Genomic DNA, 27,281 nt, shown 5'->3' on the forward strand with positions numbered 1-27,281 from the left:
GTAAATGAGGATTTCTCTATTTCGTGTTATGGGAATATGTTATCCAGAGCCCAATGTATCTTCTACAGTAATGTTCAGTTCTTATTCATGTCCTTTGTTAAGTCAGTTTTGCAGCATGATTATTTTATTTCTTTCCTCAGGGTGGATAGAATTTCATGTTGCTTCCTCTTCCTTTGTCGTTTATGATTGACTGAGAAGTGTATTATATTTTTCATTGAGTAGATTTATGTTGTGCCTGTTTTATTTGTGTTCATATTAGACTTAATCTACATTTCTGGGATCTGGAAAGGATACCTATTCTAGTTGAAATTGAACAGATAGTAGTATTGTGTTGGTCCAAATAATCTGAGTTCCCATTTAGGTGAGATATTTTGAGGTTTGAAAATCCTATCATGGTTAAAGGGGAAAAGCTCTTGTGAGTTATTGTATGCAGACGTATCTGGTACACAGCTTGTTGTATTATTGGGTTTTGTAAGTAAAATTATGTAAGTTGCAAATATTTTCCTCCCACTCCTGACTCCCAGGATAGTGCAGCAGGGTACAGCGGAACCCCGCCAATATGCCGACAAGCCCAGACCAAACTAGAAGTGGCCCTGTACATGTTTCTGTGGAGCCCTGACACTGAAGCTGTTCTGGTTGCCATGTCCTGTTTTCGTCACCTCTGTGAGGAAGCGGATATCCGTTGTGGGGTGGATGAAGTGTCAGTGCACAACTTCTTGCCCAACTATAACACATTCATGGAGTTTGCCTCTGTCAGCAATATGATGTCAACAGGTAAATCATGGGTAATGTTTTTTCACTCAGTCTGCCTTGAATCACGTGACGTCTGATTGCTCTAGGAACATAGGAATGTATTTAAGATTACTACTTTGTAAGTTTACAGGGCTAATTCAGATAGCTTACCTGAAATCCTTTTCTGCACAAGATAAGGTGAAAGTAAATAGTATCTGAGATAAGTTGTTAATTTCTCACTGAGTTTTTAATATGCCATATACATTTGTTTAAAAACTGGCAGTATAAATTGCTTTCAGTTATAGATTATATAATTTACTCTGCCGGAACTGTATGTAGTGAAGTTTTAAAAACATTGGCACATGTTATGAGTAAGTTTAGGTGGGAGTAGCTATTTTAGGCTGTGGACATTGTGGGGTCCCAGTTAAGTGCCCCTTTCCTGTGAGGCTGGTAAAAGGAAGTGTTCACCTTTATCATTTGAAGTATTCATTCCACTCCTCCTATTCTGCCTTTGGGTTGGGCTTGCCAGGTTCTCCGTTGGCAAGCAGGGCTCTAAGTGCAGTAGGTTGACTTGTTGTTGTCTTTGCTTAGGAAGAGCAGCACTTCAGAAAAGAGTTATGGCATTACTGCGGCGAATTGAGCATCCCACTGCAGGAAACACTGAGGTATGCCCTTGGCAACAGAAATATCCCTCTCAGGCCCCCACCCTCAATTTTAGAAGCCTTGTGTTATGCGTATGTGACCAGGAATAGCTTTTGAAGCAAATCTAAGATATGCACATGTTACAAGTAGGATATTATAATATGCACCAGGTTTGAGACTTGCCTATTACTGATTGATTTTTAGCTCTAGGTTTAAAGTTGCTTTCAAGTGGTAATTACCTTCATTTCAGGCTTGGGAAGATACACATGCAAAGTGGGAACAAGCTACAAAACTAATCCTCAACTACCCAAAAGCCAAAATGGAAGATGGCCAGGTGAGTTTGTGAAGTTGATTTTGTCTATTGATTGATCTCCTAAACATATGTACTTTACTTCATCTTTTGTGAGTGACCTCTTAATATAATAAGTATGTAGATGTCTTAAGACTGATATTTAGTTGTGGTTAATCTAAACCTGCACTAATATGGTAGCCACTAGCCACTAGTCAAATTAAAGTTTAACTTAAAATTAAAAACAATTAAAATTCAGTTTCTCTGTCATTCAATAGCCACATGTGGAAGTTGACTACTCTATTGGACAGCGTAGATATTAAATGTTTCCATCATTGCAGAAATATTGGACAGCTCTGAGCTAGAGATGATTTATGGTAGGACCATTTCTTTCCCCTCTTTTCTTTCTCTTTCTCCATCAGAGTATTTCACAGAATTTTCAGGAAAGGAGCGACAAAGATAGAGAAAAATAAATTAAAATTGAAACGATACATTTTACTATTTTATTAGGTATTCTAATTAAGGGATCTGGTGGCCAGAAGATTGAACCATAGGTTAAATGAAGTTTTAAAATTTGGGCATTTCATTCATCAGCTGTAATCATCTGTTACCCTGGACATTTACAATTGATATTTCTGTATGTTTGATTTGTAATGGCCATATTGTTCTCATTATTAGGTGTTTTAGAAAAACTCACTAATCTCCCATTGTTTTTTTTCTTGTCATGCTTAATTAGAACAAGAAAAAAAGTTATGTTTTTGTGAAGCAAAAATCTGTACCTAGTATCATTATTGGGAGAGGGACACGTGGCTTTAAACTGAAAGCTTTTTTTTTTTTTGGTAGCTGTTTTGTTGAGATATAATTCACATACCATAAAACTCACCTGTTTAAAATGTATGATTCAGTGGTTTTTAGTATATGCAGAGTTGTGCAGCCACCACCGCAATTTAATAAAAACCCACACCCGTTAGCTATCATTCCCTAACCTTCCCCGGCACCTCTGCCGCCAGCCCTCAGCCCTAGGCAACCACTAAGCTACTTTCTGTCTGAGTAGACTTGCCAATTCTGGACATTTCATATAAATGGAATCACGCAACATGTGGTCTCTAGTGACTGGTTTCTTTCACTTGGCATAATGTTTGCAAGGTTCATTCATGTAAATCAAAGCTTTTTAAAAGAAATTTGATATCCTGTGTTGATTATATTAGTCCATGATAAAAATATTTTAGTGGCTCTTTAAAAATGTATATGATAATCTTAAGTTTGGGTTTTTTCACTTAAAAAAATTTTTTTGCATCTTTCGCATATTTTTTTAAAATTGAAGTATACATTCAAAAATATGTGTAAATCAAAGTGACAGTGCAAAATATTAGGAGGTGAACATACCTGTGCAACCAGCACCCACATCAAGAAAGAAATCATTACCAGCATCCCAGAAGCTTTCATTGTGCCCCTTCCAGTCACTAATGACCAAGAGTAACCATTATCCTGATTGAATACAATCATTTTCCTGTTGTTAAACTTATATAAACAGAGCAGTAGAAGTATACTCTAATATCTGGCTTCTTTCACTTAACATAATGTTTGTGAGATTCAGCCACACTATTTCGTGCAGTTGTAGTTCATTTATTATTATTGCAATATATTATTTTGCTTAACAGTCCTCAATTTAATTTTTCTTTTCTATTCTTTTTTGGCATTGGATAGTTTATACAATGACTAGTTATTTTGAATAGTGCTGCTATGAACATTCTTGAATGTGTCTTTTGCTGACCTTATAGATGTATTTCTGTAAGGCACACACTTAACAGTGGAATTGCTGGGTCACAGGGTATGCAGATGCACATATGGGGAATATAAATGGATATAATCACATTAAAAAACTGTTTGACAGTTTCACACAAACTTTTAAAAGATAACTAACATTTTAAAATGAACTGCCATGATATCTGTGTAAATGATCAAATATCATCCAGCCATGAAAAGCATTCCTTTTAAAGAGTATATACAAAATGAGGCAATTGATCCACTAACAGGGGTCTGTTATTAGTGGTTTCTTATACCTGCACGAACAAGCAATTTTTCTATTGGGATTGTTCAAATTATAACCCTTTAAAGACCAAAAGTAGGAAATAAAATATTGTACATACTTTTTCTAATTCAACTAGATAAATATTTTGAAGCACTTAAATATTCAATAAAATTAGACATTTATATCAGGCCTGGGCAGAGCTAAGCTGAAAATATATAATATGGTACAATATGATGTAATATAATATATTCAGTTAATAACTGAATTCTCTATGTCAGAGAATGGGACAACATTATCAAAACAGTATAAGACAAGGGAAACCTGAAATTGTACCAGTGGAACAGAACTGAAAATCAAGAAACTTGTGGTAATCATTTGAGCCCCGATAAGAAGTATATAAATATATAGCAGAATTCAAACTAGAGAAGAAACACCAATCTAATTCTTTATGCACTATAAAAGTCAAAACACAAAAGATTCCCCAGATGAAAGAACAGTGTCATAATCAAAATGTTTATATTTCAGCTTCAGTTTAACGTCACTTATTTAGCTTCTTTTATATACACTGTGACACAGTTTAAGAACATTTAACTGTAATTTGAAACCAGAGTAATCACCACTATGTTCCCAGAGTCAAGAAGAGAATAAGTATTACTATTACTCCTTTGTTTCTGTTGGAGATGATCTAATCAAGAAAAGTGCCGAAAAGTACTGATAAAAGCAAGACAGTGATAAAATATTGGGTTGGCCAAAAAGTTCGTTGGGTTTTAAGGACATTTTTCATTTTCACCAAGAACTTTATTGAACAACATATTCATTAACCGAACGAACTTTTTGACCAGCCCAGTATGAACCCTGTAAGGGAAGTCTTTAAACCTAATATGAAAACCACAATTACTAAAAAATAGGTTGATAATGGTACGTTAAATGCTATGAATTCACCACACCTAGTTGATAAGAATACACAAAATGAACTTTGACTACTGCATAAAAAAATTTTTAATTCCTATTTACCTGTTGTTTCCTAAATTTTCAAGGCAACCTTCAATGAATCTCATTCAGATCTATCTGTAAACCAACATACTAAGCAACAGAGAAGTTTCTCTGCTTCATTTATTAATCCTTCAGAAAGATTAACTGTATCATCATCTTGGACTGTATCCCACCACAAGGTGTTTCCTTTCTTGCAAACAGTATCCAAATTAATGTCTTTCACAGAATTACTGTTGAATTGATGTTTATGAATTATAGGTCCTTGATTAAGATGTTCATGGTAAATAGATGCTACATTGGCAAGATGTTGTTAGAGATGAGATGGTAGCTCTGCCTATGAAATGAATCTGAACTAGTTCCTCTTCACACCCAGATTCTTCACTATCAAAATCAGCCATATTTTTTTCTGATTTTGCACTGACCTGGGAGCTACTGCAACTGACATCATCTGTACTTAGTTTATCATCAGCCATATGCCCATCATGGTAGTGATGACGATGTGGTGGTGGTGGTAGTGATGCTGAATTTAGTGATGCTAAATTGCCGACAAGCAAATAATTCATTTCCAATCGTCTCCCAAGAAAGTCCCCAGTGCGTGTAATACTGCAAGATTCCTGAGATGCTTGTGCTATATGAGCAGCATTCATTTCCTCTGAAATATGTTCTGGGTCTTCAGCGTGTGAACAGGCATCCAGCATTTGTATTTGATTATCTACTGATGGCATTGGCTCAGTGTTAAAAAACAGGTCCTTTCCTGTTCCATTGCTTGCTGATGGGCCTTGGGAATCCCCTAAGCAAATGCCTGCTTGACTTTCTAACTTTCTGTTCCAAAGATCCGTACCACAACTACTTTTAAGAGGATTATGACCATGATCTTCATCTTCTTGAAGGGCTTCAAGTCTGCAGTGTCTTCTGACTGTACCTCATTGCCAGAGCGCTCAGCTGACTGGCTTGCATTACTAGAATTCACCTCATTGCTAGATCCATTACTATTGCTTCCAGGACCACTGCTTCCATCTTCACCACTGTTGGCAGTTTTGCCAGAACTTCCTTGCTTGGATTTCTTTGTGTCTGAAAGTTGCTGTTGCATCTGTTTCGTTCTGTGTGTAAGTTGCTCATCCATTTCAATATCACTGCCTCCATTCTGATGAGTTTCACTGTTATTGCTGCTTTGAGGACTAACTACAGGTGACCAAGGTGATGGAGCTGGTCTTCTGAGCTCTTCTTCCTCTTTCTTATTTTCAATGGGAAGATTAATAAAGATGCCAAAGAACTGTTTAGGTAGCTGAGCCTTAGCGGCTAATACATTATTCTATAATGCGTTAATTAACATCAATGCCAAGTATAATGTCTGTTCAGTACGAACACTTGGCTGAAGAGCTGAAACCAGATTAAGAAGATGTCTAAGTGGTACTGGATCCAAATTCTTGATGAATAAAGGAAATAAATCAGCATATACCAACTACAGTGTTTTCAGCTGTGCTGCAGCCCAAACGTAGTCAATATGCTAAGTACTCAGTCATCCTTCCGCTGCTAAAAAAAATTCAGTCACTGACAGTGTTTGATAATCTCAGTATGAAATTCAGTCCATATATATGCTCTACAACATTGTTGCTTATAAGCCAGTCTGCAAGTTCTTTTGCAATGGACTTTCTATGGCTGATGCTAGTGACTCATTATTGCATATATCGTTGAAGGTGTGAAGTTGATTCATTATCTGACTGAGCCTAGTCAACCTCTTAGTCAAAATAGATCACGTAAAGTACTTAAATGCAAGATCTAGGCTTACTTTATCAAAGCATAGCGTTGTATCCAATGGTTCTTTCACTGTGCTACACATTAAGTCATCCATATTGTGAGCCCCACTCTGTCTTAACTCCTGATCAGGGAACTTGCATAAATACCTGATGATGTAGGTCCTAAAAGAGGTAATGTGCTACATGACAGCAGAGATATGTAGCCATATTCTAATACTAGATACAACTGTAGTAAATCCATGTGCTGTAAGAAATGGTAAAGTTTTAAGAGTCCCATATTCAAAGCAGTCATTCATGAGAGGTCATTTTCCCCATAAAACAGACATACCTAATGAAACAAATGCAGTGGTACTTCTACATCATCCATGTCACAGATTATCCCTAATATGTTGCTTTCTTAGGTTGATATATCCTCTATAGTTAAGGTGAGTATTATGCTTGCAAGCAGTTGGGAAATTGAATCTGAAAAATTTTTGCTACACATAGTAAGTTTTTCTTTCTCATCTCTGTTCCATAAACTAAAAGAGCCAGAACTCCTGGAAGGTTCCTCCTCTGTCAGGTTACAAATTCTTTTAGAGTATTATTTTTTTCTATTGACTTTTTATCTTTCTATACTCCTTCATTACACTCTTTTCTATATTCAGTGGTTCTTCCACTTGGTTACTCTCATCTTGCCATGTGGGAATCTGTAAGATCTTCTGTAAGAGCGTATGGAAAAATCCGAATGAACTTTTTGGCCAGCCCAATATGTTAATAGTAGTACAATGTTTACAAAGCTGATCCCAGAGCACTTGAACTTCAGCAATCACTAAGTTATTAAGTGCACACACTACTTGGTTAAAAATCTCCAAATGCTTATATTCCTTGAAGCAGCACAGATATGGCCTCTGTGTCCAGGAATTGATATAAGCAAATGTTTCGAAAGTATGTTCCTTCCTGAACTGCAGTCCATTACCACCTTCTGTATCTGATACTGGATATACGTGTATCACTACCTTCAATTCTGTAACTTAAGACTCATCCATCCTCAAGCAGTAAGATACCTTGATGTGACTAGAAATTACAGAGTGAAGACTTGGATTTTTTAAATGTAAAAAATGTTCTTTTGTCATGGAAGAAATGTTGGATAAAAAGTAATTTGTCAAATCTCTCAACCAGTTTAGGTTGAACTCATGCTTTCCATAACAATTTTGTGTTTAGGCTGCTGAAAGCCTTCACAAGACCATTGTTAAGAGGCGAATGTCTCATGTGAGTGGAGGAGGATCCATAGATTTGTCTGACACGGACTCCCTACAAGAATGGATCAACATGACTGGCTTCCTTTGTGCCCTTGGGGGAGTATGCCTGCAGCAGAGAAGCAATTCTGGCCTGGCAACCTATAGTCCACCCATGGGCCCAGTCAGTGAACGCAAGGGTTCCATGATTTCAGTGATGTCCTCAGAGGGAAACACAGATACACCTGTCAGCAAATTTATGGATCGGCTGCTATCCTTAATGGTCTGTAACCATGAGAAAGTGGGACTTCAAATACGGACCAATGTTAAGGATCTGGTGGGTCTAGAATTGAGTCCTGCTCTTTATCCAATGCTCTTTAACAAACTGAAGAATACCATCAGCAAGTTTTTTGACTCCCAAGGACAGGTAAAGTGTTCTCTGTTTTATTTTTCACCCTTCCCTGTGAATAGAGTGACTCATTTGAAATAATGAAGCCTTTTCCTTTTAGATTATTTAATTTCAATACTGGCATGAACTTTCACTTATAATTTTAAAAAAATAGATGAAAACATTGCAAAAAGAAGAATCGTCTAATGTAGGAATCAATTTGCTTTTTAGGGACTCTAGTGCATGGGCGTGCCTGGGGTTAACAGTGTCTTGGGTATGGATATGGGTGTCTGTGTATCTATGTGCATGTTTGGATATGTGCCCATAGTTGAATTTCTGCATGTGTATGACATTTAGATTAGGCAGCTTCATCTCTCTGTGGTCTGTCTGCTGTGCATTGATTCCCAAATCAATTCCCAATGTTTTGTTCTTCGTGTAGGTTTTATTGACTGACACCAATACTCAGTTCGTGGAGCAAACCATAGCTATAATGAAGAACTTACTAGATAATCATACTGAAGGCAGCTCTGAACATCTGGGGCAAGCTAGCATTGAAACAATGATGTTAAATCTGGTCAGGTAAGCATTCTACTGAAGTGTAGCAGACACACACTGGTATCGGTAGTTAGTAGTGAAATAATTTGCCATCCTTTTCTCTGTTGCACCCAAATTAGGGTGTAATAATAAGGTAATTAGAAGTTATATATGTTCTCATATAAACAAAATGAAAATCTTATAGTTCTTATGGTTACATTTAATCATTTTACTTAGAGATGAAAGCATTTAGAAAATCTTCTCTTTTGTTTATATCGGATCATTTTTTTTTTAATGCTTCTGTGTCTAGATATGTTCGTGTGCTTGGGAATATGGTCCATGCAATTCAAATAAAAACGAAACTGTGTCAGTTAGTGGAGGTAATGATGGCAAGGAGAGACGACCTCTCATTTTGTCAAGAGATGAAATTTAGGTGAGTTCTCAAAAAAGCAAAGTTAAGTCTTGTAAATCTTATTATGTTGAGTGAAGTACAGAAAAATAGTGGGCACCTGGTTATCATGGGAAGTGGGGAAGGTGAAAAAGGAGCATTTTATGTGTGTGTGTGTGTGTGTGTTTTTCTCTTCATATCTTTTCAAATTTCCCAAACCTTTGTGCCCATGACAGTGCTCCCTTTTTCTAAAATTATACTACACTTGAGCCAAGGATTTGATTTTGTATCCAAATGGATACCATAGCTAAGGGCTGATGTGGTGGATCAGTACCCAGGTAGCTTATGTTTGTGCCCTTCTCACTGTTAAATTTGTAATAGCAGTATCTCTTTTATGAAATTGTCATGTTGCTTGGGTGATTTGGAAAATTACTTGAACTATTAAAAATTCTTATATGACTAAAAGTGTATGTGTGACTTTAAAAAAGCTGTGTCCTCTTTTCTTTTTCTCTGCCATTCTATAGGAATAAGATGGTAGAATACCTGACAGATTGGGTTATGGGAACATCAAACCAAGCGGCAGATGATGATGTAAAATGTCTTACAAGGTAAAAAACAAAAAAAGACCTTTAACTAAGTATTAGCAGGTTTACTCTAGGTGTTAGTACTACTTCATTATAGTTTGTATACATATATTTTATGTGTTTTGAAATTGTTTTTTGGGGTATCAAGCTTTTGCATTTGAATTATATAAAGATACTAATCTTTATTATTTCTTTTTCTTTTTAACTAAAAGACTTTCAGTAAAAACAAATGTGAGAGAGTGTTATGTTTGGAAAGTTTGTGTTGTCTGTTTAGGGAGGATGGTCTACAGTTGGAAAATAAGGTATATAAAACCTTAGATTGTTTTTATTTTTTGATTGGATAAAGATATTATTTGAGGAACTTAGTCGTTTTGAGTCTTTCTAAAATGTAATTGCTTAAGTTTGCTCTAATGATAAACACTTACTGCAATGTGTCAGAAGTATTTAAACATTATGAATTACACAAAAACCATTCACATATATTTCTTTGGCCAGCCTTGGTTCCATAGTATGTGCTTTTAATTTAAGGTAGTCATTTTGCCAAGATTACTTTGTAGAAAGTTATTATCGCCCTCTCCCCAACTTGAAATGTCTTGGCATTCTGGGCTCTGCATATTAACTCAGATTATTTAGGTTTTCGTAGTAATTTGTTTAATGAAATAGGTAGTTATTAAAGTTTGTGTCTGTTAGGAAGAAGTTTATTTGAGGGGAAGGTGGAGTGGAAGAACCTGAAAGATTTGTGGTCTTTAAACTTTTTTTTTCTTCAGAGATTTGGACCAGGCAAGCATGGAAGCAGTAGTTTCACTCCTGGCTGGTCTTCCGCTGCAGCCTGAGGAAGGAGATGGTGTGGAATTGATGGAAGCCAAATCACAGTTATTTCTTAAGTAAATTTCAGTCACCAAAAATACAAAGGAAAAAGCAAAGCCCCACACACAACAAAACAAAGTGTAACCAAAGTAGCAATTGATTATATTTAGAAAATGGACTTCAATTGCTTTGTTTTTATGGCCATCGGCCGCTGTCTCACAAAATATAACATGTGCTTGAAGCAGTATTATCCATGATAGGGCTGGTATAGGAAGTCCTATACCAGAGCCACTCATGGGATGCACATGTGTTTTGTGGTTTGTTTGTTTTTTCTTTTCTACTGAACACTCTGTATTTTTATTCCCACACACACACACACTGTATTTTATTTTTACAAGAGATAAATAAACTGACACCAAGCATTGTAAATGGATGACCACAACAAAAGCAACAATGATTGCAATTACCAAACACGAAACACACTCATACTATGTCATAATATTGACATTCAGTCCAGTAATCCAGTGTTTTGTGGTTTTTAAAGAAAATAATTTGATTGGTGAATTTTTAAAAATTTATTTATTTATTTATTTTTGGCTGCATTGGGTCTTCATTGCTGGGCGTGGGCTTTTTCTAGTTGTGGCGAGTGGGGACTACTCTTCATTGCAGTGTGCGGGCTTCTCGTTGTGGTGGCTTCTCTTGTTGTGGAGCATGGGCTGTAGGCATGTGGGCTTCAGTAGTTGTGGCACGTGGGCTCAGTAGTTGTGGCTCGCAGGCTCTAGAGTGCAGGCTCAGTAGTTGTGGCGCACAGGCTTAGTTGCTCTGCGGTATGTGGGATCTTCCCGGACCAGGGCTCGAACCTGTGTCCCCTGCATTGGCAGGCGGATTCTTAACCACAGCGCCACCAGGGAAGTCCGACTGGTGAATTTTTATTGACAGTAAAACCCAGATCACCTCCTTAAGTCATTTAAAACGTCATTGTCTAAACTGTTTGGACCACTAATTTTTATATTCTAAACATTAAAAGTGATGCATTTACCAGGAAACACTGCATCTATTTGGTGTTTATATTATGAAATATGTACTGAGCTTTGTCAGGATAAAATCATATTCAACACAAAACACTTCATAATGAGCCATGCTGGCTGATTACCCCAAGACTGGAGAGAAGCAGATACCCAGAGCCACTCATGTGATGCAGATGTGATGGTTTCAGAATGTCTGATTAGCTGTCTGGTTGATGCGGCCTTCACTGGGTAAGGGTCAGTCTTTTTATTTCTCAGGTATTTCACATTGTTTATGAACCTTTTGAATGACTGTAGTGAAGTTGAAGATGAAAATGCACAAACAGGTGGCAGGAAACGTGGCATGTCTCGGAGGCTGGCATCACTGAGGCACTGTACAGTCCTGGCAATGTCAAACTTACTCAATGCTAACGTGGACAGTGGCCTCATGCACTCCATAGGTGAGATAAAATGAAAGCTTCATTTAGAAATTTAAAACCTAGAGAACTGGCATGTAAGACAAGTGGAATTACTTCAGAAAGACCATGTTAGTAAATTTGCATCTGTCTGTCCATATCAGGTTTAGGTTATCACAAAGATCTCCAGACAAGAGCTACATTTATGGAAGTTCTGACAAAAATCCTTCAACAAGGCACAGAATTTGACACACTTGCAGAAACGGTGTTGGCAGATCGTTTTGAGAGACTGGTGGAGTTGGTCACAATGATGGGTGATCAAGGAGAGCTCCCAATAGCTATGGCTCTGGCCAATGTGGTCCCTTGTTCTCAGTGGGTAAGTTCATTGAGTAAGAGCAGAAGAGCAGTGCCTGGCACATAGCAGATGCTTCAAAATTCATTCATTCAATGAATGTTTTTAAATTGAAGTATAGTTGATTGACAGTGTTTCAGGTGTACAGCAAAGTGATTGAGTCATATATATATATATTCTTTTTCAGATTCTTTTCCATTATAGGTTATTAAAAGATACTGGATATAGTTCCCTGTGCTATACAGTAGGTCCTTGTTTATCTATTTTCTATATAGTAGTGTGTATCAATGAATTGAATTAATTGCTAAAACTTTTAGAGCTGGAAGAAACTTCAGATATTATTTGAGTGATTTGCAGCTGTGGAAAGTGGTTGGCTCTTCTAGCCCTCACTAGATTTCTTAAATATGAGGATCTTATTTCACATATTTAAAGTAAAACTCAAACTCCTTACCTGACCCACTGAAAAATTCCATTTGAACACTCATCAAAAGAAAATTAAAACCCCTGATCTGGTCTGGTGTCTTCATATATTAAATGAGATAATTAGGGTTAAATCTCATATTTAGTTGTTTAGTAATGCTAGAACTAGAATTCAAGGCTTATGCCTGTTTACTATTGATATATCTCTATTTCACAACTCTTTTTTTCTGTAATGCGTTATACAATTTTTAAAAAATTTAACCACTCTTATTTGCATTTGAAATTGTGACATTGCTTGTTTTAAATACAGAAGACATAATATGGCTATTTGGCATCTCTTAATAAAAAATTTCCTAGAACCATATCGTTTTTGGTAACATATGCTAAACATTTGAGAAAGGTTGTCCCTTTCCATGTTAAAAAGCTGTTTAGTTTATACTGTACAGAAAATGATTTCATTTCATTTCATTTTAGTAAATTATATCTAATTTATAATTATATCTATAATTATATCTAATTATATCTAATCTGTTGTTGCCTGTAGATGTGTTTCTGCTTAAAAGCTGTAGGATCTTATTCTTCATACTTACAGTGAAACTCAAACTCTTTACCCTGGTCTACAAGGCTCTACCCAGCCTGGGCCCTGCCTCATCTCTGACATCATCTTATGCCATTTTCCTTCTTGTTCACCAGACTGAAACCACACTGGCCATCAAACATGTTAGGCTTATTTCTACCCCTGAGCACCCTTGCTGCTGCTGCTGCCTAGAATACTTATTCCCTGGTCTCTTGTTATTCACGTTTCAAGTCAGATATCACTTTCCTAGTGAGGTCTTTTCTGGCCATCCAATCAAAACCACACCCCCAGTCATTTTATTCCATTCCTTGTTATATTTTCTTTGCAGCAGTTATTTACTATGTGAAATTATCTTGTTTATTTGATTGCTTGATCTCATTCCACCACAATGTGAGCTACATGAGAGCAGACTGTGTCTATGTTGTTTACTGCTGTAGTTCCAGGTCTTGAAGTACAGCCTGGCATATAACAATGACTCAGTAAGTATTGTTTAATGAATGAAGATGGAATACTGCTTGTAGCTAGGGAGTTAGAAAAAGGAAATTGTTGAAATCCTCTTGAAGCCTAACATTAGTTCACGAATCTTCATATATTTTGAAAATGGATATTCTGAGTTACCTTTTAGCACCTACCTATAATTAGCGCTAAAAATTATCAGTAATTTTTTCAATAAAATAGAATTAGTTAAGTCCAAGAGGCTTTAATCATTTTGTTTTCTTTCAGTAAATCATTTCTTATGTGTTTTATACTAACTGACCTTTTTTTTAGAGAAGGACTTTTATATTAGGCCAGATCTATTCGAACTGTATCTAAACAAAATACAAGATAACTTTAAAAATTTTAAGTCTATTTTGTAAATTTAAATTCTGGTGCTTATATGAAAATTCAACTATCATTTATAAAGCCAGACACTTTTAAAAAATGCAAAAATACAAAACAACACTACTCTTCACAGATTTTTGTTGTTGTTTTGGAAAATATAATTATTTTTCCAAAAAATATTGTTTATGCTAACATATTATGGATTTATGATGTTATTTTTATTGTTATTCTTAAATAAATTAAAATACTATAAAAAATAAATAAATAAATTCTGGTGCTTAAAGTTTTCAGAATTTTGCAGGGGAGGGATTAGAGTGGAAAAAACTAGCACAGCAGTCTAAAAATAGTTTTATTTTGTAACTGAATTATCTCTCTTAATTATACTTGGCTTTAAAGTGGAGGATAGAATTTTTATATCTAGTCAATTATGTATTGTGTAACTGTAGGAAGTATAGCAGAGTATTGGGTCATATTTGGCTTCAGTTATCTGTGGTTAGGATTGTTAAATTTTTTCCTTTACTCGAATAACAGATTATAATAATCCTGGGACCAGACAAGAATTAGAGGAGCTACAGGCCATGATCCTGGCTTTGTTGTCACTGATTGAAGTTTGGGCCATCTTATTATGGTTACCCCTGTTCTCTCTAAATCTCTTCCCAACATGCATGGTTAAACAGTGATTTACTATCACATTCATTTTTCTTGAGTGTACCAAAAGATACTTTACTGTGGGGAATTATGAGGCTTATCATTTAGGAACTAGATGCAAATTAGCCACCCATCCCCACTTTGTATGTAAATCTGGCTTATCTTTTGGTTCTGAATGCACAGCCTAGGTCTTTTTCCTGACTTGCTGAAAATCCTGTAGTTTTTCCATTTTTGTTGTTTCTTGCCTAGCCCGTGTTCAGTGTTCACTGAGTTTCCCTGACCATATGAGAAGAGAGTAGAGCTCTGTGGTCACCGAAGTCTTATTCGCCCTCATTGATTTTCTAAGAAAATGATCTGTGCATATCAAATTCTTTGCCATCATCTTCTATTTCTGTTTTCTTTTATTTTGTCATAGAATTTGAACTGAATCCTGGATGTTTTTTGTCTTCTGGTAAAGCCTTGGCCTCTCTTACCTTTTATCATTTAATCCTTACAGTTAGCAGCTACTGTAGGTGTATAGAAATAGTCATCTGTCATAGACAGATATACACAGATAAATCCCAGGGGAAAACTTAATCAGTCACCATATACCTCAGTTCAGCAGGTGGTTGTCAGCTTTGGATTTGCCTTTCAGTTTCCTGCTTAAGGAAAAATGGAACTGTTTACACTGACACAATTTTATTTTGTTCCCAGGATGAACTAGCTCGAGTTCTAGTGACTCTATTTGACTCTCGGCATTTACTCTACCAACTGCTCTGGAACATGTTTTCTAAGGAAGTAGAATTGGCAGACTCCATGCAGACTCTTTTCCGAGGCAACAGCTTGGCCAGTAAAATAATGACCTTCTGTTTCAAGGTTTGTATCCATTTATCTTTTTTTTTTTTTTTTTGGTGCCAGAGGTATGCCAAACAGTGATTATGTACAGACTGTACAGAGCAGAATGTCTTCTTTAATGCAAGATATTTGGAGCAGGCATAATAAATTCCTACTTGTGTATTTCTTTAGGTATATGGTGCTACCTACCTACAGAAACTCCTGGATCCTTTATTACGGGTTGTGATCACATCCTCTGATTGGCAGCATGTTAGCTTTGAAGTAGATCCTACCAGGTGTGTCATCCTCTCATCTGCAACAGCTCTCCATTTTTTCATTTCCACTACATGAGGCAAGGCCCTCATAATTTCTCCCCTTGATTCTTAAGATTAGTCTTTAATTATAAAAGTTACACACAAATACATTTTTCTTTTTTTTTTTTAATATTTATTTATTTGGTTGCGCTGGGTCTTAGTTGCAGCAGGCAGGCTCCCTAGTTGGGGCTTGCGGACTCCTTAGTTGTGGCATGCATGTGGGATCTAGTTCCCTGACCAGGGATCAAACCCGGGCCCCCGGCACTGGGAGCACGGAGTCCCAACCACTGCACAACGAGGGAAGTCCCTCAAATACATTTTTCTTAAAGAAAATTACAAATAACATTAAAGGTGTCTTTGACTGTCACCTCTAGAGACATAGCACTGTTACTAGTTAGGCTGTTCTTCTGTCCTTTTTTCAATCCATTTGCATATACATATTTCTAGTGGTAGAAACTATATTATAATGTGGGCACTTAATATAAATGGTAAGATATTATCAATATATACATGTTTTTGCAACTTTTTTTTTTTTTAACATAACCCTGTGTCTTAGATCATTCTTTGTCAGTATAGAAAGATAACGAATCTGATTCTTTTTAACTGCTGCATAATATTTTGTGGTTTGGCAATATCATAATTTATTTAGCCAATGCCATATCGATCCCATTGACTTTTCAATTAATTAATTAATTAATATTTGGCTGCATTGGGTCTTTGCTGCTGCGTGCGGGCTTTCTCTAGCTGTGGCGAGCGGGGGCTACTCTTCGTTGCGGCACATGGGCTCTAGGCGCGCAGGCTTCAGTGGTTGCGGCACGTGGGCTTAGTTGCTCCGCGGCATGCGGGATCTTCCAGGACCAGGGCTTGAACCCGTGTCCCCTGCATTGGCAGGCAGATTCTTAATCACCGTGCCACCTGGGAAGTCCCAATCCGTTGACTTTTGTAGTAACTTTCTAATTATTGTCCTAGCATTATCTTTTTATTTGTAGATCATTTACTGCAGGAATTATTCTGAAACCTAAAATTTTTTGTCACTTTTTTTCTTAGAAACCATCAGTTGTTCCCCATTGACTGCAAGAAAAAAACTCATCTGACTGTAATCCACATCACTACTTGTCATTCTTTCATGTGATCTCTGTACTTTAACTCCAGTGAAATATGCACATGTTGTACATTTCTAAAGTGGCTTGACAACATGGGGTTCATTGGGATTAGAGTTGCCTAACAAGTAATACCCATTTTCCCCCCACCAAGTTCAAAACCAAAAGGTCAGAGGGAGGGAGGGATGGGAGCGAAGCACGCAGGAATCAGCTATCTCCTTTATTTCTGATAAAAATGATTAAAGAGTGGGGCTTTAGATCCTGTGGGCATATAGTATAGGTTTGCTAATACATCACCTTGAATTGGAATCATCTTCCCCATCCCTTGCACAACTGGGTAAACTACAGGCTTCCATCACAGGGGCTGGCAAGCTTTTTATCACAAGGGGAGAGAAGACCAGATTATGTCTTTTCTGCAGGCAGACATATCTAGAATGGAGAGGATGGCACTGAACTGAGCATGCTTGACTCTGTTTTTTTTTTAATCTATCTCGCTCTTCCTCCTATAATGAGGATTGACTTAGGAGAAGGGAACGAGGCCAAGGGGTAATATAAGGTGCATTTTAAAAACCACCATCTGCATGAAGCTTTCTACCTGTCCCCATGGTATCTGGCTTATAGTTGGCATTTCATAAATATTTGTTGAATGAAATTTTGAACACTTATGCTTGCTTTTTCTAAGCCACATCTCTTGTCTTTCAGTTAGGACCTTAACATTATTTTATTTTTTATTTTCAAGTTCAGAGCTTCTTGATGGTTTCTCTTCCTAAATAATTTTATTTGGCAACTTTGTATCAGTTGATATTTTTGGCTCTGCCTTCGCTGAAGTATCAACTGTAATATCTAATAAGAACTCTGGCACCTAAATTAACCAGTTATTGTTAAAATGGTTCTCTGGCACCTAAATTAACCAGTTATTGTTAAAATGGTTAAAAAGTTGTAGTTTAAAACTTAAAAGCAACATTCTTTTAATGTCATCTTGTATTTTGTTACCATTTAGCAATTTCACTTTCTAAAGGGTAAAAATTACTTAGAGAGTGAACTACTGCCTGAAAGAAATCTACTGTACTAAGTACTTTGGTACAGAGAAGGAAACTAGATGACAAACTTCCTATATTCAGGTTACTTAAAATCAAGTTGACATCTTTTCTGACATGTAGAGGGCTTGAAAGTTGACACTGCTATGTTCACAACAAGAAAAAGCTGAAAACAGAAAATCAGCAACTCTTCTTAGATTCATCAGAGAATTGAAGGGCACCCCCCCCCCCCAAAAAAAGGGGAAAAACTGGCGTGACAGCCAAATTCAGAGAATCCCAGCTCACAGGGAGAAACAGCTGCTGGAGTCAGTAACTGGTAGGAACACTTAGGCTGTAATTGACAACTTGCTGGAGGCTGAGTGTGGATTAGCTTGAGAATGAAAGCTCCTGGGGGCCCTGTGTCAGGGGGACCCCCACACTTCTGTGAGTCTGACCTCTAGAAACCCTACCAGGTTCTCATGGTGAAGATGGAAGAAAAGTCCCCTTGTGCTCTGGGCAGGGGAAGGGGAAAAGTAACCATTTTGTAATATGCGCATAGTGTTCTGTTCTCCCTTACAAAGGCCTGCCTTTAAGGGAAACTACCAGAGCCTTATCTGACCTGGAGGATGGGCAGTTACCCAACTTCAGCCTCCTCTAGCCTTCCTGACTCACATAAGGGGAGAAAAAAGGCTAAGAAATTCTTCTGAAGGTCACAGCCCAGCCACTCTGGCCCAATAAAACAATGGAGATATAAGCATAAGATTATAGACTGCTTCCCCTCCCCAGTACCTCACTACTACATCAACAGGACTCCAGTGTATTAAAAGTGGGTTACAACCGAGACCTTCAACACAGAGACTCTAAGAAGAAATTCCTAGGGAAAACTAGGGAATCCCAGACAACTAGGTAGACAAAAACAAGGACACTGGAAGAAATTGACACCTATAGCTACAGAAAACATTAAACACAACCTAAGTCCTAGCCAGATTAACATATAACCTTACGCTAAAGACTTCTTTGTTTCTGTTCCTGCTACCCATTATGTCTTAGGTCTTTCAACAAAAAAACTACAAAGCATGCTAAAAAGCAATAAAAATCACAGTCTCAAGAGACAAAGCAAGCATCAGAACTAGACTCAGATGTGACAGATTTTGGAATTAATCAGACAAGGATTAAAATAACTATAATTAATATGTTAAGGGCTCTATGGAAAAAAAGTGGACAACATGCAAGAACCGGTGGGTGATTTAAACAGAGATAGAAACTCTAAGAAAGAATCAAAAGGAAATGCTAGAAATCAAAAACATTGTAACAGAAAGGAAAAATGCCTTTGGATGGGCTTATCAGTAGACTGGACACAAATGGGAAAAGAATTAGTGAACTTGAAGATATGCCAATAGAAATTTCCAAAACTGAAATGCAAAGAAAAAGAAAAACTAAATGGAAATGAAAGTACATCTTATCAGAATGTGTGGAATGTAGTGAAATGTAGTATTTACAGCATTAAATGCATATATTAGAAAAGAAGAACGATCTAAAATGAAGGGCCTAAACTTTCACCTTAGAAAATTAGAGAAAGTTCAGTATAAACCTAAAGCAAGCAGAAGGAAAGAAATAAAAATTAGAAATCAATGAAATTAAAAACAAAAACAATAGGATAAAAAAACAAAAAACAAAAGCTGATTGAAAATCAAAGGGAAGAATTTTTGTACACACAAACACTTAATTGAACACAAAGCTTCATTATAGATCAGAATTAATGGAATAGCCAATAAGTTATCATTGGCATGTGGGAGGCAGGAGGGATAGATGTTTTAGAGGGACATCTGAAACAGACCGGCAGCACACCTGCTGCTGTGTTGACTCATTAAGAAAAAGTTCCCACAAAGTAGACAAGAACTGTCAAGGTTTCTAGGAATCTCTTCTAGCCCTGTTAAATATATTGTTAATCTTTTCTTTCATAGGCAAAGCTTCTATGCCCTCCATATCTCAGATTTGAGTTACTATTGTAGCTTCTTAAGTGATCTCCCTGCATAAAGCCCCCATTTTGAGACCAGTCTCTTTTTAGTTCCCCATATATCCCAAGTTCATCTTCTGCCTCTGACTTCTCGGCAACCAGTTGCCATGTGAATTAATCGTGTCTATCTCTGGTTTGCTATTTTGTGTTTTATATCCTTGAATAATTGTACTCATTGCTTAGTGTGTACTTGTCTCCCCTCTTTGAGAAGTTCAAAGGCCAATTATTGTTGAATCCTCAGCACCTGGCATTAAGATGGCAAATAGTAGACGCGTGATAAATGTTTATCGGATTGAATTGTGTGCTTGTCCTGCCTTCTTCTTTCTGAAATGTCCTTACTTCTTTTTGCCTATGCAGATTCTTTCCCTCCTTTAGAACTCACCTAGTCCATGAAATCTTTCCTGCTTGTCATCTACATTAATTTCCAAACTCTTACTGTATCCATATGCTGTACCACATGGTGAGCTGCAAGGAATCTGGAGTGTCCCCAGCTTTTATGTAATATGTAAATTAGTATAGAAAGAAAATTACTAGTTAAGAGATTGAAAACAAGTATTTATTCAATAATTGTTTTAGTAAGGTACTATGCTAGTTTTTAAGGGGTCAAAGATGACTACATCCTTCAAGGATCTTACAGTTTAGTAGGGGAGATAAGACGTATAACAAGTAGTTAAGTAGTGACTTTCATAGGGAATGTGTTTTGAGAGTTCGATTGGGCAGCTCAAGTAAAGGTTTGTGGGTTTGAGAGCCACTGGGTAAAATTTAAACCCCATAAAGGAGGCATTGTAATTATTCCTGTCTTATTGATGGAAAAAATGAGGCTCAGAGAAGTTAAGTATCTTGACCAAGGTCATAATGGTCAATAAGTGGTAAAGCTGAAATTTAAACCTAGTGAGTCTGCCTTCTGAATATCTGCCTTTAATCACAGCACCAAGACTTTAGAATCATACAGAAGAGGGGCTTCCCTGGCGGTCCAGTGGTTAAGACTCCGTGCTTCTACTGCAGGGGGCACAGGTTCAATCCCTGGTCAGGGAACTAAGATCCTGCATGCTGTGCAACACGGCCAAATAAATAAATAAATACCTTTAAAAAAAAAGAATCATACAGACGAATTAGCAACAGTAATTGAATGTGGGGAATAATGGAATACTGCGGGCAAAGACGACATCAGAGGTCACCTGAATGACATGATTGAAGCAGTAATGGTGCCATTGACAACATGGGGAACACAGGATGAGACATACAAGCAGGAGGAAAAAAATCAGCTGATTTTGAACAAACTGAGTTTTAGGTACTGGCAAGAGGGACACCTAGCAGTTAGAGATATTAAACTGGATATGAAGGGCAGTTGAAAATAGGGCCTGAATGGCCACAAAATATTGAAAGCATGTCTAACTTTACTGAAGTCATGGAAATAAAAGTTAAAAATGTGAGATGCACTCTCCTACCTACTAGATGGACAAAGGAATAAAAATCATATACTAAATTTGTGAAAATATAGGGGGAGCAGAATTTTTATACACAGTTCTGAAAATTGCCTTTTTTATAGTTGGTTTGTTTAAATCAGGTTCCCAGCAAAGTCCAAACGTTGCATTTGGCTGAATGTCTCTTAAGGAGTCTCTTTTAAGGAGTATGTCTGTTTGTTTGTTTGTTTGTTTTTAATTGGTTTTGCTTTTTTTCTTTTTCCTCTCGATAGGTTAGAACAGTCAGAGAGCCTTGAGGAAAACCAGCGGAACCTCCTTCAGATGACCGAAAAGTTCTTCCATGCCATCATCAGTTCCTCCTCCGAATTTCCCCCTCAGCTACGAAGTGTGTGCCACTGTTTGTACCAGGTATGCTTAAGGTTAGAGATTACCATTATTAATCCACAGCTAAATTTCAAAGAATGCTTTACCAAAGAGGGATTTAGCTGCTAATAGTGGGTGGTTGATAATACTGAATCAATTTGGATGAATAATGCATTAAGAATTGTTTAAATTGGCTTTAAAAATATGAAGTAGTTTAAGGGGGTACTTTAAAAATAATAAATTTTCCTTGCGTTGAGAACAAGCTTAAAATGCACCAGATCTACTGGGTATAATAGATGTGATTGAAATGAGATATATTATGGAATTTTTGTTGTTGTTTTTATCTTGTACCTAAATTACTCATAGGGTCTTTCACATATGAGGCTGGTCTACTCCTTGCTTTTTGTGTTGTGAAATGCTTGATCCATAATTTTGATTTTTTCATTAAGCTCTCTTGTGTTTGTGTCAGGTTTTGCCAGGACAGGCTGATGTTTATTTTATGTAGAATGCTACTTATAAAATATATTGCATCATCATTCACGTCAAATTATTAGACTTTCCAACACTAGAACTGCAAGTAATGCTTCTGAGTTCAGATGTCCACAGTCATCCCCTCCTTGCTAAGGAAATTGCATCTGTGTTCTTTTATGGCTTCCACTGTGTTTTTGATCAGCATATGCAGTTTCAGAAATGATTTAATCACTCCAAGGGAGATTAGTGCAAATCCACATAAGCCTGTTAAAACTGTGATTCTGGAAGAAACATTAGTGGGTCTGGAGTTTGGGACAGGGGCAGGTATAGGGGAAAAAATTTATGCATTTATCAAAACCCATGCCTTTTGTGTCTTTTTCTTTGCAGAGTTATCCCCAACCATTTGTTTTTTAGCACAGGGCTTCGGTTGCTTAGAGACGTTAGCAAGATCAGTGAAATTGTCATTTAAAAAAGCTGTTTCAGGCTGCTCTGTGTGAATTTTTCCCCCATTGCTATTTATAAAGATGTATCTGCTGTATCTATAAAAAAATGTTTCATCATGTTTGTAGATGATGAAGCATACTTAGCATTAAAACTCTCTTAATTTAATTTATCATGACTTTTCCTGCCTTTTCAAAATAGCTCAAGGAAGCTTAGGAGAGCCCCACATAATTTTTTCATCTAGTTAAATCTGAGGCCAGAGGGTGGTTTAGTTATAATATGAAATCTAGTACAGTAAGTAATAGCTTAAGTTTGGGCATTATTCAGGTTTCTCTTTAAATCCAATTCAGTCCTTCTTCTGTTTATAAAACTAGGCAGATAAGAAATGGTGAGCACATATTAAAAATAGTCTGGACCAACTTCTTGGTTGGCCTAATAGTAACTGTTTTCAGAGAGCAAATGAATTTCTCAAGTGGCAGTGGCTTTGGGTACTACCTGGTTACATATATGGTCTAGTAGATTTTAGTAGAAATTCTTCATGTGGTTGTCTCCCTGAAAGAAAACAATTTTTGTATCATCAGCAAACTTGGAGTCCCATTTGATAAGGAAAAAGGAACTAAGTGCTTGGCACTTATTAGTAAGTACTTAGAAAATATTTAATGAAGGAATAAATAACCCCATTCCTCCCACCCAAGTAAACAAGATTCTTGCCAGCTTTCATAGTTAGGAAGGGAGGGAGGTAGTGAAAATAATGCAGAAAATAAAGCTAGTTGATAATTGGTGGCTTATTAACCACTGTGTGTTGTGCTTTTTAAAACATTCCATAATACAATATCCCATATTACAACAGACCTGAATTATTGTATTAAAATTTCACATACAATTATTCCCTTTAATAATATTATTTAAATGCTAGTGCATTTTGGGGACGTATTGGATAAACTTATTGTTGGAATGTACAATACTATAGAGGAAATATATGCTATGTTATTTATAAATAAGAGTTTGTTTTTTAATAAGTGACTGATAACAGGAAATTTTACATTTACTAATTAAAAATGAAAAAAAAATAAACTTTGATCTCAAGATATTCTTTCATTGAGTCTCCTTCCAAATGTAGTTTTTCCCTTAGTTTGCTCTTTTATTTTTATTCATCTTCCCTCTTCTGGCTTTTCCTTGCCCTTTTGACTTTGGCAATAACATAATGGTCCATTTGTACTTTTATGTTCTGCTGGGAGGGATAGTAGTCGATTGTTTTTTTCCCTCTAGTAAATATGTCTCCTGCTTTGGGACCTACTGGGGAAAATTTGAAAGCTGAGTATATTGCTAGCTAATAAATTTCTCTGAGCTTTAGGTCTTTTTACTTGAGTTAGTATTTTTGACTGTTAAGCCCTTTTAAAATCATGGTTTAACCAGGTCTTTCATTTTATATGCCTCCTTACTTAGTGGACTGGGTTAAGATTATATAGGAATAGTCAACTGTGAACATATGTTAGATTTATAACTGAGACATTTTCTCATGTAGTTATTTCCACTTTTCCTCCTGATAGTTTTGGAATAATGAGAAACTAATTCCCAGAGTGGATATTCTCCTAAGTTGTGGTGAGAGAATTCTGAGAAAGAGCTAAATATGATTCTAAATAAATGTCGTCTTTTCCTAGCAAATGTGCTTCTCCAAACAGAAGTAGTTTACACAAAAATTTTAAGGCTATAATTGATGGTTATATACCATAATTGAAAATAAAAAGTGTATAAAACTGCATTTTTGGGATAAATTGGGTTACTAGTGCTTTTGTATATAGTCTAAAGTTTGAATCAAAGCTCCTTGAGAAAAGGACTGTGTCTTCTTGTTTTATTGCTTTCTTCCAGTGCTTAGAATGGTATCTAGCAAGTAGGTGCACTGTAAGTACTTGGATGAATGGATGGACGGATGGATGAACAAATATCAAACTAATGCCAAGTTATTATGGGTTATGGTGTTGAATGCACAGAATTCCTAGAATAAAATGCCATGTATGGTGGATTAAAGAATTCTAATTTGTTTTCAAAATATTTAAAAAATAATTATTGTGCCTAGTCTAGTCCAATCAGGAGTCTTTTAATTTTAACAGAGCTCTTTGGCCTAGGAGGAGCTCTGAGAGATGAAACCAATATGTCTCTGTGGGTTTTGGGGGTTTTTTGGGGTTTTTTGTGTGTTTTGGTTTTTTTTTGGAGACATTCTGATAAATGGTCAAATCTGTGAAAAATTTTAAGCAGGCTTACAGTTTTATTCTGTAGTTTTCTCTGCAGTTTCTTCACTTTAATATTAATGCTTATTTCTAGTTGAGCTGATAACATTCTTTTCCCAAATGTTGCAGAGCTTTTAACCTCCTCTGATTAGAAGTTTTTCAGGAAGTAGCCTGCAAAGAAAAATAAGTGAAATTGTAAGAGTAATCTTTCTTAAAGAGAGAGAGACTTTTAGCTCAGAATCTCTAAAGTGTATTTTTCTATTATATTTAGCCATTTAATGTTTATTTTTTTAATCAGTAGGATAGGAATTCAATGCCAGCTATTGAAAAAAGAACTTTTTAAGTCAATTGAAGGATACACAGAGAAGTATATATAAATATATGTATCAAGAAAAAATTATGTAGACGCATAGAAGTGTTTTTAGAGTATGATCTATTTGTAATGAACATTTTATATAAAATTTATCAAAAGCTAGGATTTAACTGAAATGTAAATATTAAATATCCTCACATTCACTTGAGGAGAGCTTTTCTGCGATTTATAGCCAGAAATAGTAGATATGATTGTCTCAACATTTCTTGCTATTTATTTAGTGCTTTGGCTTAAAAATGTAATAAAAATTAAAATCCAGAGATAAAATTCATCCCTCAAAATTAAGTTGATTCCTAATTTTTTGTTGATTCCTTTTGTGTTACATTTTGATCATGTAATTTTATGTACAAGCCAACATTGTTTTTGTTGCTGTATGTAGTTGGTGCTGTGACTTGTTTGTGCTCATCTCTGTTCTGTAGGCAACTTGCCACTCCCTACTGAATAAAGCTACAGTAAAAGAAAAAAAGGAAAACAAAAAATCAGTAAGTTTGGAGAACTTTTTTTTAGCTGTTTCTTTCAAAGCAAAACAAAAATCTTTTGCTGTTTGTTAAGAACATCTTCACTTCAGCCTATTTGACCTTCACTGTAAAATCATTCTACTAATTCTGGCACAAAATAGCTTTCATTTCAATTAACCCTGGAATTAAGTTACATTGAAACATTCTCTGTGTTCCTTTGGTTTGATTTATCCCAAAGGCATTTTGGGGGCATTTGTTGCATTGGATATCCCTGGTCTAATTTTATTATTTATTTTTTAAATTATAAATGAATGCAAAAGAAACTTAATTTCAAGGCCTTAGGAAATGCTGACTCTCTTCATTCTTGCTTCTTGTTTGCAGGTAATGTGAGTGATTTCTTTTCCTAGAGATGAAAGTTTTTCTTAATTGTTAGAAGTACATGGAAGGAAAGTGTCACTTTCTAAATCTTACCTAAAAGTAGCTAAGGTTTATTTTTTGCTTCTTATATTTTTATCTAGACAGTCTCGGCCAGGATTTAGATAATTGTGCTTAGATTATAAAAATTCTAATGGTAAAAGAAAACCACTTTTACTTTAGAGAAAATCATTATTAAACTATTGGGACTGAGAATATAGTACTTTTGAAATAAAGGAAAACAGTGAGTCCATATTTATAGAGAAACACCTTATTTGCAAACATGATATGCATATACTTACCTGCTTCTATGCACTTGCCCTAATTTAAAAGGAAGAAAATTATGATAGTCATAGTTATTTTCTTCCTGTGAGTGATAGTTGTCCAAAATATTAACGTGCATTCATTTTAAATTTGCCATTATCTGTCAGTATGACTGATCTTTATCAGGCTCAGTACTACCTTTGTTCATACAATCCAAATGAATTTAGAGAAAGATGTAAAGAAAACCTTTAGGAGTCATGTAGGTAGTTTACTTTAAAAGGTGAAATTTAGTGTATAGTATTCATCTGGTTTCATCTTTCATTTCTCGTCTGAGCTTTACATATAATAAATTTCTATTTTAAATTCAGAACTAAATTAAAATTTAGAGACATGCTTTTATGTCCATTCAAGAGATTCTTTTTTGGGTATGTTAAGTAAATTTGGTCAGCTGTGAGCAAATGGATTGGATTGGATGGCCATCTTAATAAAAACATTTCTTTCTAATGCTTCAGCCTTCTAATTCTCAGCATATGTGGATTTAACATAATATACACCATCACTGTTGAAATTAATTTACTATTTCTAACACTCTTGTTTGGTGTTTTACTAATACCATTGTGTAGTATATCACATAAATTAAAATTCAGGCTTTCTCTGTTTCTCTAGAGCATGTTTTTTAGCCTTCCTAACATTGCTTTATTTATTAAGATTTTGTCTAAAATTGTTCCTTGAAATGTTTTTTTCTACTAGTGTTATTTTCAGATTTAAAAAAAAATGTTTCTGGGTAACACTAAGTTTTGGAATGTATTTCTCAGCACAAGTGATATGAGGTCCTTGTGGAAACAAAGGAAATCTAATTGGCAATTTGAGATATTTTAGAACACATTCCGAAGTATGAAGACAGTATAGTTATTATAAATTTAAAATGTTGGTTTATGGAGTTGTTGGCTTAACAGAATCTAATGATCTAAAAAGCAAGTTAACTT

At 35.9% G+C, this 27,281-nt stretch overlaps 1 protein-coding gene across 6 annotated transcripts in view; it reads left to right on the plus strand.

Moving 5' to 3' along the window:
• The window catches only part of NF1 (neurofibromin 1), a 259,164-nt gene that overhangs the window by 120,458 nt on the left and 111,425 nt on the right, over positions 1 to 27,281 (plus strand). For 5 of the 6 annotated variants that reach the window (XM_057536868.1, XM_057536866.1, XM_057536867.1 and 2 more), the window contains exons 18-31: positions 525 to 774; positions 1,324 to 1,397; positions 1,625 to 1,708; positions 7,646 to 8,086; positions 8,487 to 8,626; positions 8,892 to 9,014; positions 9,494 to 9,577; positions 10,321 to 10,437; positions 11,644 to 11,825; positions 11,945 to 12,156; positions 15,293 to 15,454; positions 15,605 to 15,708; positions 21,556 to 21,691; positions 25,579 to 25,641. In XM_057536868.1, coding sequence (XP_057392851.1) covers positions 525 to 774; positions 1,324 to 1,397; positions 1,625 to 1,708; positions 7,646 to 8,086; positions 8,487 to 8,626; positions 8,892 to 9,014; positions 9,494 to 9,577; positions 10,321 to 10,437; positions 11,644 to 11,825; positions 11,945 to 12,156; positions 15,293 to 15,454; positions 15,605 to 15,708; positions 21,556 to 21,691; positions 25,579 to 25,641 — 2,172 coding nt within the window. The remainder of the gene's footprint in view (positions 1 to 524; positions 775 to 1,323; positions 1,398 to 1,624; positions 1,709 to 7,645; positions 8,087 to 8,486; positions 8,627 to 8,891; positions 9,015 to 9,493; positions 9,578 to 10,320; positions 10,438 to 11,643; positions 11,826 to 11,944; positions 12,157 to 15,292; positions 15,455 to 15,604; positions 15,709 to 21,555; positions 21,692 to 25,578; positions 25,642 to 27,281) is intronic. The other variant, XM_057536870.1, reaches the window with a different exon arrangement.

This window comes from Balaenoptera acutorostrata, chromosome 20 (assembly GCF_949987535.1).
Source record: "Balaenoptera acutorostrata chromosome 20, mBalAcu1.1, whole genome shotgun sequence".
Lineage (NCBI taxonomy): Eukaryota > Metazoa > Chordata > Mammalia > Artiodactyla > Balaenopteridae > Balaenoptera > Balaenoptera acutorostrata.